General features: G+C 44.5%; 1 protein-coding gene across 1 annotated transcript in view; it reads left to right on the top strand.

Moving 5' to 3' along the window:
- TMEM131 (transmembrane protein 131) overlaps positions 1-13,900 on the top strand; it is a 213,815-nt gene that overhangs the window by 183,858 nt on the left and 16,057 nt on the right. Inside the window, exon 32 of the mRNA XM_032877892.1 lies at positions 10,425-10,600. Coding sequence (XP_032733783.1) covers positions 10,425-10,600 — 176 coding nt within the window. The remainder of the gene's footprint in view (positions 1-10,424; positions 10,601-13,900) is intronic.

Raw genomic sequence — 13,900 nt, forward strand, 5'->3', positions numbered from 1 at the left:
GTCCATAACCCCACCCTCCCCCAACCCCCCTCCCCCCAGCAACCCTCAGTTTGTTTTGTGAGATTAAGAGTCACTTATGGTTTATCTCCCTCCCAATCCCATCTTGCTTCATTTACTCTTCTCCTACCCCCTTAACCCCCCATGTTGCATCTCCTCTCCCTCATATCAGGGACATCATATGACAGTTGACTTTCTCTGATTGACTTATTTCGCTAAGCATGATACCCTCTAGTTCCATCCACGTTGTCGCAAATGGCAAGATTTCATTTCTTTTGATGGCTGCATAGTATTCCATTGTGTATATATACCACATCTTCTTTATCCATTCGTCTGTTGATGGACATCTAGGTTCTTTCCATAGTTTGGCTATTGTAGACATTGCTGCTATAAACATTCGGGTGCACGTGCCCCTTCGGATCACTACGTTTGTATCTTTAGGGTAAATACCCAGCAGTGCAATTGCTGGGTCATAGGGTAGTTCTATTTTCAACATTTTGAGGAACCTCCATGCTGTTTTCCAGAGTGGTTGCACCAGCTTGCATTCCCACCAACAGTGTAGGAGGGTTCCCCTTTCTCCGCATCCTCGCCAGCATCTGTCATTTCCGGACTTGTTCATTTTAGCCATTCTGACTGGTGTGAGGTGGTATCTCATTGTGGTTTTGATTTGTATTTCCCTGATGCCGGGTGATATGGAGCACTCTTTCATGTGTCTGTTGGCCATCTGGATGTCTTCTTTGCAGAAATGTCTGTTCATGTCTTCTGCCCAAGAAATGTATTTTTTGCTAACTCATTATTAATAGAGCTTATTTTAGGGTAATTTTCATAGTAACAGGAAATGAATCCTTAAAGTTCTTTTTATTAGATCAAGTTACATAATGAGTTTTTTCAATATTGAGGGCATGAATAAAATAAACATATATAATCATTTCTTACCAGAAGGAATTTGGCAGTCAAACTGAATACCTCACTACCTATGTCTAAGATAGTCCGCTAACATCAGTGTGATGGGTCCATTTTTACTTTCGTGGTCATCCATCTGGAATATAAATGTTAAAACTAAAAAATGATTTTAATGGTCACAGTGGTCCTAGAATCGACCTACTAAAAGGTATTTTGGAGATGGAGTACGTGTACCTCCACATCATTAGTGATTCTTGAGCCCACGAGGACACAGTGATTCCAGGCATCATATCACATCGTATTTGTTATCCTTCCCACTGCTGCTGTTTGGAAAGAAGGAAGGAAACAAAACCTTTAATTTTTTTTAGCAAGTATTTTTTATTGAAATGTAACATACATGTGGAAAACTGGCCTCTTAGAAGAACTTATAAAAGTGGGCGTTGATCTCCAGGTTGCAAAACAGTGGTGTGTCATAAAACCATAGGCTTTTAGCTGGGCAGAACCTTTATAAGCTCTCTAAAGCTTACCCCAAGCCCCTGCAAGTCTTCATCATGTTCACATTAAGTATGAACCTTCTGTTTTCAGAAGCACCCTGTTCCCCTCTGTCCCTCCCCAATATCTCAGACAAAAAGTCTACCTTATAATAAGCTTGTGAAATTTCCAGCTTTTGGGGCAACTGAGTGGCTCAGTTGTTAAAGCATATGCCTTTGGCTCAGGTCTTAATCTCAGGGTCCTAGGATTGAGCCCCACATCGGGCTCCCTGCTCAGTGGGAAGTCCGTTTCTCCTTCTCACACTCCCCCTGCTTGCATCCCCTCTCTTGCTGTCTCTCTCTCTGTCAAGTAAATAAAATCTTAAAAAAAAAAAAACTAGCTTTTGGACTGTTCAGAGTGACTTCTCTTCAAATAAATAGCTCTCCCTAGGTTTTACCTAGATTGTAGGCCATCCAAGCCATTTCCTTAGTCATTCCTCCTGTCACTGCTCCTCATGGAAGATGGCACCCAGAAATGCCCTCTGTTCACAGGCGGCCTGTGCAGGGCTTCATATAGCTGCGCAGTCGTCAGACTCTACGCTTGTGTGGTTTCTTCCCCTGCAATACAGAATCCTAGGCACTGGATGGAGGCCATTGCTGGATTGAGGGTTAAAACCTAAGGAAGCTCTGCACCTGGTGCAGTCAACCTGTCGGTATCCGCATTAGCTGAAGAAACGGTGCTGTCTGCAGCTGTGCTAATTTCTCACTATGGTTGCATGAGGGGCAGCTTTATCTAGAGTAGGGAGACACAGAGTGGCACATGGTCATGAGGCCAGACATAAGGCAGGCCCAGATTAAATCATGGCTCTGCTCCTTACTAACTGTGTGACTCTGACATTTACTTCTCTGAGCCCCCATTTGTTACCTTTAAAGTGGAAGACATAGCTACTACTAACATTGTGGGACGTAGCTCCTGCTGGGACTGTTATTAGGCAGGAGATGGCGCTCATGGTCTTCAGCCTGCTGAGTTGAAGGGAGCTGTGGAACACCGCAGCACTGATCTTAAGGGTGAGAAATGGGACAAACGGGACTACGGAAAGAATGCCAACGGCAGGGCCAGCAAGGAGAAGGCCAGCAGACAGGGTGACAAAGCAGGCAGAAGATGTGGTCGCCCTATCCCAGCAAGGCCAGAAGAAATAAAGGTAGAGCAGAGCTGCACAGAGTCTGGCAGCTAGGACATTACTTGACCTTGGCAGGATAGTTGCCGTGAAGTGATAGGACGTGAAACCTGGTTACTGTGATGTAGAGAGTACTGTTCACATCAGACTTAACAGTGGCCACTTCTTAGGGTATGCATTGGGGGCAAGTAAGTGTAAGGGAGCATTTATTCTTTAAACTGTAGTTTCCGTATTTAACTTTCAACAAAAAAAGAAAAGATGCAGGGGAATGAATTTTTTTTTATAGATTCTATTTATTTGAGAGAGAACAAGTAGTGGGGAAGGGCAGATGGGGGAGAGACAGAGAGAGAGAGAGAGAGAGAGAGAAGCAGACTCCCCGCTGAGCAGGAATCCCAATGCAGGGCTCAGTCCTGGACCCAGAGATCATGATCTGGACCTAAGGCAGACACTTAATCAACTCAGCCACCCAGTGCCCCGGGGTGAAAATACTGTGAGGTTGTATTTTTAATGAAAAAAATGGGGAGCATGGCGTTTGGAAATATCTGTGAGTGAAGGACAAAAAGGCAGTAGAGCTGAGAGCGAGAATGTTGGTCAACACTTAATTAACATTCCAGGCCTGACTGCACATGCCTCGTGCACCCTGGTGGCTGGCATTGCTGTGACCCCGTGTCTCCAGTTAGAAACTCAGTCCAGAAAGAAAGGTTGCAACAGGCGTTATGGGAGACCATGACCAGGCTCGATTGTAAGCCCTCAGCTTGTAACTACACTGTCCTGCCACCTCCAAAAAGAAGAGAAGCAAGTGCCCAAGGAGGTGGTTGGGCGGGGCCCCAGTTCAGTAGATTACAGAAGATGAGACACTCATTCCACAGGTGTGTGGATGCAGATGAATGGGTAGAGATGCAGAAGCGGTACAGGGAGTCCAAGGAGCTTCTGTTTGAGCTGAAGTCACAGCTGCTGGGACTGAGGGGCAAAGTGGGAGGGCAGAAACAGGAAACACTTGAGAGTGGTCTGGTGCTTATTTCTGGAGCTCACATTTCTGTGGACTGGGAGTCCATGGGACATGAGAGCTGGATGTGCAGAGCAGCCCCGCAGGTAACATTGGGACCCAGCTGAGGCTAGAAGGAGCTCTACAAACGGGGAGAGCATGGACAGTCAAGGGATGGGAGATCCAACATGTCCAACTGCAGAGATGGTGGAAGCAAGGGAATGACGGGAGACTGGTCTGCAAGTGAGACCTGAGACTGTAGGGCTTCAAGGAAACGCAGTTCTGGGCGGTAACAGGTTCTTAGGTGCAGCCTTGGCAATGGGATGTGGAAGTAAAGCCCATTAGCAACAGTGAGGCCACAGAGCCTTACAAAACCCTCTGGAAGCCTCACGTGTTTGGGAATTGAGATTCTGGAAAGGCACACAGTGCATGCACCATGTGATTCATAAATCTAACTTCAGTTCAGCACTAAGAGTTTAGTCCTCAAGTTCTGTTTCTGAATGCGTTAGGGAGAGAAACTCCGAGAGCTTTTTGGATTTCAGAGGTCCTAAGGAGAGATGACTGACCTGACCCATACGAGGCCTGGAGCCCAGGTGATAGGTTGAGAGAAGAAGTCCGTGAGGCTGGTGTCAGTCTCCTCAGTGAGGACTGGAGACATGCAGGGTACAGTGGTGAGGCCAGTGTGTAGGAATGTAGGGTGTGTGCAGTTGTCACAGACATAGAGGATTCTGCGCGTGTAGATCTGATCCGCCTTCCGGGCTGTCTGCAAGGAAACAGACTAGATTCAGAGCTAACATTAAAAAAACTCACCTGCCTCCCAAAGCAGGGCATCTCCCAAGTATTGGTAAAGCCTGAGGCTTGGTTGATAAACTTTCCAGTCCCTCCTCTACTACTGTATATTGTCCCACAGGCAAAGGTAACCAGTCCTCGGAGTAAATCTAACGTGATTTGCCCAATAGGGGCGGAGAAGTGGACCTGAGCAAGCAGAGAGAAGGGCTAGTATCAGCGCAAGGGGAGCGGTGTTGGTAGTATTTGCTACCGAAAGTTGTGGTCCAGGGCCTTAAGAGATGTAGAATCATGGGCGCCAGCCCAGAGTGCTGAGTCATACTCTGCATTCAACAAGGTCCACTGGTGATTGGGATAACTTGTGTTAACCCACTAGTGAACGTAACCAGTGAATGTCCTTGGGAGGTGGGCACCGGTCCCTCTAGTGGTTTTTGGGCAGATAGGGAGTTGCTCTTAAAGGGAATGGACAGAAATACCTAGACAGAACAGAAGCTATCCTCTCCCAACATTAAATTGTAGTTCAGTGTGCTTTTGAATATCTGTGATAAATCCAAAATGAGTTGAGTATAATAATTTTATGAAAACCCTATATAATTGAATTCTGTGTACTGTAATGTTTTTGGTGGTGCAGGAATAAGGTCTTGGGTACCTTATTTATTGGTTCTGCTTAGGCACCACAGTTGGTGTATACAACCTTATAAAGGTACCAGAAAAGCTAGAACAAAAGGAGTACAGGTGTTGATACAAATTCATGAATTCCTTCCCCGGCTTAGAAGTAAAATTATTTCATTATAAGGGCTTATTTTCTAACTTGAATTGAGCCAAACTAGTATCTTCACAGTCTGTGCACAGAACTTAATCAGAATAAGTTTGAAAACCATTATTTGCTTTAAGAACTCCTAAAGACGTTTTTTCATATGCATGTTTTGTTATGTTTTAGTTTAACATGCTTATATAAAGTTACTATGTGGGGAAATAAATTTGCATGACTGGTACTGACCCCAGTAAATTGTGTATGGGTCTGTATTATTTATTGGCCTCATTTAGACCATTTCAGCAGCCAAAACACAAGGAGGAAGACAAATTCCTTTCAGGATTAGTGCTTCTCCAGAGCGTGTGGTCAGCTGTTACATGGCCTGCCTTGGGCCTGCCACTGCCAGGGATAGCACATACTCAGAGAAACCACTTGCTGCTAATTGAAACTTTACTGAAACAATTCTTTTGGGTTGAAGTTAATGAAATGACTTAACGTGGGAGAGAGATAGCCAAAGCAGCTTGGCCAGACTAGTTGATTACAAATTTATTCATTCCTTTTTGAAGGCAAAAAGTAAATGACCAGGATGTATTCTTTAAATTTATAATTCTTACTCTGCCTCCTTAAAATAATTGGAGGTGGTTTAAATTATTAAAGCCTGGGTAAAACAGTGAAGACAGAAAGGAGTTTTTGATGTTTTATCTGTTTGTTTTTAATTATGGTGCTCACTCCTCAGAAACTTAGAAAAAACTGTGTTGTTACCATTGAGTGTTAAATTGAGCAGCATGGTTCCTGGCAGCAAGAGCCAAAGTAAAACATTGTTCTGTAGTTCTCATGCAGGAAGAGGCTGCCTGAGACTGCATCTGAAAAAAGAAAAAAACAAAAAAACAGCCTTCGCTGGCACTGAGTTCCCGCTTCCGTCGGAGGACACTGATTAATACAGTGGGCATTTGTCTTTATTGGAGAGAACATGGGAATGTTCTTCACACAGATTTATGCTTAGCCTCAGGTGTGTGCACAGTACTCATGGTGACTACAGTACGTATATAGTGCTCGTAGCTGGATTATTTGATGAGGCTTCGAACTTTCTGTTGAGTCAGGATGCTAGAGCAGTAAGAGGCAGATGGTACTCTGCCATAAATGTTTAGCAGCCTGCCTTATGGCCCTGTATGCACAGGTCAGTCCTGAGGTACCCTGCAGATAAGGACAAACGGCTTTTGCCAATAAAGTTTTGTATCCACTCAATTATTAGAAAAAATATACTTAATTGGGCTTTAAAGCAATGAAGAAACGGTTTCATTCTGACTGTTTCTGTGAGCAAGCATCGCAGCCGCCAGCTGGGCATAACTTTATGGGCAGCAGGTTACCACAGCCGGGGTTCGGACATGTGCACCTCCCTGGGCCTGGCTTTGTTGCCCTGCACAGATAACTGAGTTTTCCTACAGTTTGTGGCAGTCCTACACAGAGCAAGTCTGTCCACGGCACTTTTCCAGCAGCATTTGCTCACTTCGTGTCTCTGTGTCACATGTTGGCTCTCCTCGCAATATTGCAACCTTTTTCATTATGACTAAATTTGGTTAGTAATCTGTGATCAGTGATTGCAACTCGCTGAAAGCTCAGATGATGGTTAGCATTTTTTAGTAATAAGGTATGTACCTTGGGTTTTTTAGATATAATACTATTGCACACTTAATAGATTGCACTGTAGTGTAAAGATAACTTCCATATGCACTAGGAAACCATAAAATTAATTTGATTCCCTTTATTGTCGTGGTCTGGAACCGAACCTGGAAACGTCTAGAGGTATTTCTGTACTGATGCCTATCTAGCCAAGATACAGCACATTTACATCACCATAACGATCCCTTTCTTGTATGTCCTTTTCTAGCCACACCCACTTCCCTCCCACTACTATCCCTTCCTTAGCCCCTGGCAGCCTTTAATCTCCATTCCTATAATACGGTATTTCAAGAATGGTATGTATGTGGAATCACACGGTTTGCTATGAAGACTGACTTTGGATTCAGTCCTTGCTACGTTAGTCAGTTGTGAAAGAGTGAAATGGGATAAGCTTCCAGACTAGGGGCGGCAAGTCCCGGAGCAGATCACACAGTAGCCGTCTTTCAGTGTTTACAAAAGCACAAAACCGTCTTGTACAGCTTGGCAGACACTGTCTGAGCGCTTGCTATGTGCTGGGCACCATGCAAGGCACTGAGGATGGAGAGATCAGTAAAGCTTATCGCTGCCCTTCAGGTGTTTAAACTGTATGTGGAATATCACCAAGGGGGTAAACACTGCCCACGGTAGGACAGGTAGCATCTTCAATCAAGAGTCTGCTTGGTGGTGGTGGGAGTACGTAGACAGTGTGAGTAGCCTTGGGGACCGTTCATCCAAATGGTGGGATGAAGCCTGAGGAACCGGTAACTCATGTTGGGCGTATCCCTTGGCCACCGCTGGAAACCTCAGTTTTTCTCAGCTGCTTCTCCCTCCAGTTTTACTGTCGTTATTTAGAGGGGTTAGTTTTTATATAGATTATGCACCAGTTAAGGCATGGTTCCCTTAAGACGGGATATCCTGTGTCCTCCCCTGTGTATCGTGGTAATAAATGACTTACCTTTGAGAAGGCAGTTTCCCTCTGACTTCTGATTCCCACTTCCCAGTCTCCTCCTAGCAAAACATTTTAGACTGTCTTTCCCTAGAGCACATTCGTAGCCCTGGGAAGCAGTTCCTGAGTTCCTTGGGAACAAGCTTTCCTGAGAAACCCCGCACTAAGTGGCAAGAAGGAGAGGCCACCCCCCATACATACAGCCTTGCAGGGCACATAGTTCTGTCATCAGGCTCATCCAGTCTGAATTCTTATTAGTCCTTTGATGAAAGTATGCTCTCTTCCCTCCCACCAACATTTGAAATTGGAAACAAAAGCAGCCGAAGAAACCATCCAGGACAGTGAGGTAGCTGCTAGCCTGGGCTGTTGGATTGATATAGTGGTGACTGTGTTGAGACCATGACTAATGACTCTCAGCCTAGTTACACAGTAGAATCAGTTAAGGAGCTTAAATACTTACCCACACCAGGTCCCACGCAGAACTGCTTCATCAGAACCTCAGAGTGGAGTCCAAACAAACCAATATTTGTTAAAAGCTCCCTAGGTTAGGCTAAGGTACAGCAGATTAAGAATGATTGTTACAGACTGAGAACCCAAAAGAAGTTTTTAGGATATATAACTCAGTTTGGGGCATCTCAGATTTGAATTGCTTATGTCAAATTAATTAAAGTCATCCCCCAGAATATAAAGGAGGAAGAGAAGTTCCAAGGGCTGATCTTTAGGGAACACCAGCAAAGAGCTGGCAAAAAACGTTGCCAAAACAATCACAGTATCAGAAAAGGATAATGATGTCTGGTCTGGCAGGAGTGGGAAGAGGGATAGTCCAGTGTCCAGTCAAACTTGTAGAATGAGGAGTGTTAGAGGTCATTGGTACTGACAGTTAAAGAGAAGAAGTCCAAGGGCAGGACATTAAGAAATTTGTAAAAGATGGGGATTTGGAGATAAAAAGCATCTTTCATGAACTAAAGTTTTTTTACCCAAATTTTCGGCTTAACTATTGGTTTGTTAAGTGTTTCTTTTTCTCCTTTATGTATCCATATTTTCAAAATTTGAGCCAGTTTAAAAAAGAAATTACTTCTAGTGCTTTCCTATTTAATTAAGCAGGTTTTGAGTTATTGTAAATACTGGTTATTCATACAAATGGTGCCTCTCACCCAGAGAATGTTCATAAGCATGACAGAATTGTTCACTGCATGGGGCATCGATCTCAGGCAGTGGGAAAGGCTGAAGTACTTGCAGCATGAACTGTTGAACTCAGAATCTAAGAAATCCCGGGGCTCCGAGAGCCAGAGCCAGACAGGCTCCTTCCCGTTTACCATGGCAGAAAGGAGCTCCAGGCTGTCGGGGTGGAGCAGAAGCTGTTGTAATTAAACCAACTGTCCAGTCTTCTCCTAAAACAAAGGCTTCTCAATTTTTGAGACTTAATGTCCCAGTTGTAGTTTCAAGTTTATTACCTCCTGGAATTAGTGTGAAAGAAAATGACAAAATGTCATTCCTAAAATCCAGTCGGACCTTTACCTGTTCTTTTTCTAGATCAGGCCCATCAAAGGTTTCCTGTAAAGGGCCAAACAGTAAATACATGAGGCATGGTATGCCACATACAGTCTCTGTCATATATTCTTTGTTTCTTTTTTTTTTTTTTGATCACTTGAAAATGAAAAAATCATTCTCACCTCACAAGCCATACAAAACAGGCTGCAGGGTAGGTTCCTTCCAGGGCCATCGTTTGCCAACCCCAGTTCTAGACGCCAGAGTTGGAGTTTCTGGCAACAGTTAACCAGTGGCCAGGAGACATTAGGATTGAAATAACTTGTTTAAGCCCCCATTATCAAAAGGATGTATTTTCAAATGGCATGTAGACAATGGGTGAGGCTGTGGCTTATGTAGCTTCTGCAGCTTTAGCCTGCCTGCCCACCCAGGTGATTCCACAGGTTTTGGAGTCTGGCAGTTTCTCTGCCGTTGTCTAACTCAGCTGGAACGGAAGCTGCAAGGGTTATGTCGTTGGGGTTGTTGTATTCCCAGGACATGGAGCTCTGCCTGGGAAGTAGTAGGCACTCAAATATGCTATGGGTTGGTTTCTCATTTGTCTTGGGAGCATCCATATCTTTTAAAATACTAAGCTCACTAGAGCTCTGTTTCATTCTGTCCATATAGAACATTCCATGGTGTTTATGTGTCAGGCACTGCTCTGAGGGCTTTATGCAATTCCTTATTACAACCCCGATGGGAGGCCAAGGTCATACACCTGGTTAGGGAGAGCCAAGATCTGGACTCAGCCATCATGGCTCTGGCACCAGGCCTCTTAGCATCCCTCGGGTGATGCCCAAGGACAGTTCATCCTGTGTCACCCTCAAGCTTCCAGCTCCAAAGAGATTGGAAAGGATCTCTGGTTTTCACTTCTGTCACTTTTCAAAGCCACATCATCCTCAGGGGTATCAAAAAATATTCTAAGACAGACGTAGATTTGTCAAAATACTCAGTTTGCCAAAAATCATTGAACTGTACACTTAAAATGGGTTTATGTTATTGTACATAAATTGTGCCTCAGTAAAATGGACTTTTACAAATATTCTCATCAAAAAAGTCAAACATGATTTGGAAAGTTTTAATCAGAGAAGAAATAAAGTAGAGAAAGAAACCTTCGCTAATGAGAGAGTCCAGCCTCTTGGAGGAAGGTTACAATGGCTGTGTTTTCTGAGCTATTTGAAAAATCAAGAAGTTACTTTACTTTGATTTTTATCCCCAGGGAAAGGAAAACCTCTTCAGCGCAAGGTGAAACCACCTAAGAAGCAAGAGGAAAAGGAGAAAAAGGGAAAGGGAAAGCCACAGGAAGATGATCTGAAAGACTCCTTGGCTGATGACGACAGCTCCTCCACCACCACGGAGACCTCCAACCCAGACACAGAGCCTCTCCTCAAGGAGGTATGACAGTCTCCCATAAACAAATGAGAGAAGGAAGTGTCCCCTGCAGCACTCGAGACATTGTCTCATAGATCAGGCTTTATCTCTAATGTAGGCACACGTTCTGGGAATTCCTCCTCTGAGTGCATAGGCATGGCTAGATAGTCACTGGTTCTCGGGAAGCAGTCACAGCCCCCACGTTGGAGGTCGTCATTCCCCCCCCCCCCGCCCGACAGGAGCATTGGCAAGCATGTTGATAAAGTAGTTAGAAATTTCAAGTCCCTGCTTGAAAGTCAGGGACTGTCTGGAATAGTAACTTCTCTGGCTCATGAAGTCAGTTTCAAATTTTAAGTATCAAAAGAGGATGAGAAGGAACTAGACCATTTTAATTATATGGGACTTCTATCTTACCACTGCTGGTACAGTGGGTGTCAATAGCAGTTCACTTCTCCCACAGTTAGGGCAGGGACTGTTGTGGAGAGGAAGGTGGCTCCCCAGGCTTCAGCGGTCACCCAGAACTAGGGACTCTGGTTGGCACACATTACCAGATCAAGAAAGCCACCTCACTTCTCAAAGTCCTCAGCTCTCAGGGTTGTCACTAGTGTCAGGTAATACTGCAAAATGCCTGGTACTTAGTGGCATTAGGTAAATGGAAGGTAAAGTTACTGTTGTGAACAGGTCTGAGACTGTAAGTTACAAGTGCTATGCAGAAAAGTGAAGGCATAATTCTATTTTGGTATTTTTATTTTTAGATAACTATATTCCAAATTTAATATGAGCCTAATATAGCCTTTAATATTACAGGCCCGAATTTCGTTTTCAGTTTTAATCTAGTGACCTAAGGAATCATTTCTTAAAGATGTCTAACAGCATTATCTGCATGTTAATTTTTAAATGAAATTTACATGTGACTTATTTTTCTTGTCAGCTCCCTTCCCCTTTGGGTCTGTCACATTTGGTGGGGTGCTCTGTGTGCCCTCAGGACAGTGCGTAGTCCTGGAGTTCTGTACTTTATTATAACCAAACATATTCCTTCAAAGAAGTAGAATGCCGTCTACTCGTCTTTAAGTGGAATCCCAATGGTTTCAGTGATGTGAATAAGCATTTGGAAAGCATTTTCAGGGCAGGCTTTCTTCACGTTTCGTCACTTCCTTTCCTGCCTTTCTGGCTTTTCTCCTAACACTTCTCTCCAGCTGACCCCATCTGCCGCCATTCTCTGTGCACCCCTGGCATCATTCTCCCCTCTCTGCTCACTTCCTCCCGCTCCTCCCATCTCCTTCCCCACCATTTGTTTCTTACACAGCACAGACTCCATGTGGCTCCATTACCTCTGTCCTCCCTCCGGATTGGTTTTTAGTCGTCCTCCTCAGTGCTCTTGCATACAGTTTCTGTGCTTTTATTTCTTACTGACTGATCTGCTTGCCAGTTGTGTGTGTTTTCTTCCTAACTAGATAACAGACTTGACAGGTCACTATCCCACAGATGTGTTTTCCAACCTTCCTCAACCCATTCATTCAAAAAGGAAGGCTTGAGTGGAATATTACATGGCCATTAAAAAGGGATGAGCTCCTGCTATGTGACTGCACGGGTGGAGGAAGTTATGCTAGGTAAAAAAAAAAAAAAAATCAGACTGAGAAAGACAAATGCCACCTGCTTTCACACATGTGTGGAATGTAAAACACAAAACAAATTAATAAACAAAAAGCAGAATCAGACCCACAAATACAGAGAACAAACTGGTAGTGGCCAGAGGCAAGGTGGGAGGGGGAATGGGCAAAATGAGTGAGGGGGAGTGGGAGATACAGGCTTCCAGTTGTGGACTGAATAAGTCACAGGGATGGAAGGCACAGCATAGGGAATGTAGGCAATGATATCACTGCAGCATTGTGTGGTGACCGATGGGAGCTATACTTGCGATGAGCGTAGCATAACTTAGATGTTGAATCACTATGTCATACACTTGAAATGTGTTACATTTGTGTCAGCTATACTCAGTCTTTTTTAAGGCAAATTAAAATGAAAAAAAAATTAGGTACTAAGCACCTGAGTGCTGACTTTGTGCATGGGAAACAACAGGACAAAAAGACCCATCTCTTTATCCTCAGAGAGCTCATGGCGTACAAAGTGCTTGATGAGTCAAGTGTTCAAGAAATACTTCTTGAATAACTCAGAATAGTCTTAAAAGGTATGTGGGCAAGAGGGTGGGTTAGCCCTTTCTCTGGTTATTTACTCCTGACAGTTAAACCAATTGACCTGATGTGGCCTGTTAAAACCCAGGGTTCCTTAATGACCATAAATGGTGAAGCTGGGTAGCATTTCATTGACCCGTACCAGTAACTCCTGTACCCACAGCTGTGCCCCTTGACTGAGCCTGTCCTTCCCCTTTCCATCTCCCGATTAGCCTCAGTGTTTCCCTGCACACCATGTTGCTCCAGCTTTGTGGGGGTGAAGAACCAGGATGTTGTTTCCTTCTAGTCTGTCATATGGGCGGCACATACCCATGCCACATGGGACTCCCCAATGAGTTCAATAAGACCTGAACAGATCTGTGCCTTATTTGGGAAGCCAGGCCACTGGTCTCATGCTTGGATGCCACAACGGTGTAGACTCACTATAAACATGCCTAAGTGTGGCTTCCGTACTTACCCGTCAGGGACCAGAAACCACAGTGGGCAGACCAGTGACACAGCACAGCTGTAAGGTACAGCTTAGGTATGGCCTTCTCCGTGCAGGCTCCACACTCAAGCCAGGTAAGACAGCCCTTCTCTGCTCTGGTCAGAGCCCATGAACAGCCCTCCACCAGGATACAAGTCTCCAACCGTCATATGCATCTGCCTCCTACTAGACTTCACAGTCCTCGGGGAAAGGGTCTGTGCCCCTGGGAGCCCCCATTGCCCAACACCAAGTGGGTGACCAGTAAGTGTCGGTTGAGTAAGTGAATAAATAATGAAGCCCCTCTCGTTGATGGTGAATGGTTAGCATTAAACCCACCGTAACACGTCCATGCTCACGGTGTTGCTTGTGAACACTTGGTGAACAGCTATGAATGTGTATTGCTTCCTGCACTGCTTTCTCGCCCCAGAGTTTACCTGTACTTAGGATTAGCAACATTGCCGGAAGTGTAGGACTTTATATTGTACTCCAAGCTGACTTTTCTTGTAAAAGAACAGGGTTTTACACACCCACCCCTGTGCTTAAAAATGAGAAGCTACCAATTTGCCACTGCCACCACCCACCCAGGCAGAACATGAGTATAAATAAAAACATTCTTTATAATTCAGGCTCTCCAAAACATAATTACAGTAAAGCAGGCTAAAGGCT

This window comes from Lontra canadensis, unplaced genomic scaffold (genome assembly GCF_010015895.1).
Source record: "Lontra canadensis isolate GAN:19392208 unplaced genomic scaffold, GSC_riverotter_1.0 scaffold61, whole genome shotgun sequence".
Taxonomy (NCBI): domain Eukaryota; kingdom Metazoa; phylum Chordata; class Mammalia; order Carnivora; family Mustelidae; genus Lontra; species Lontra canadensis.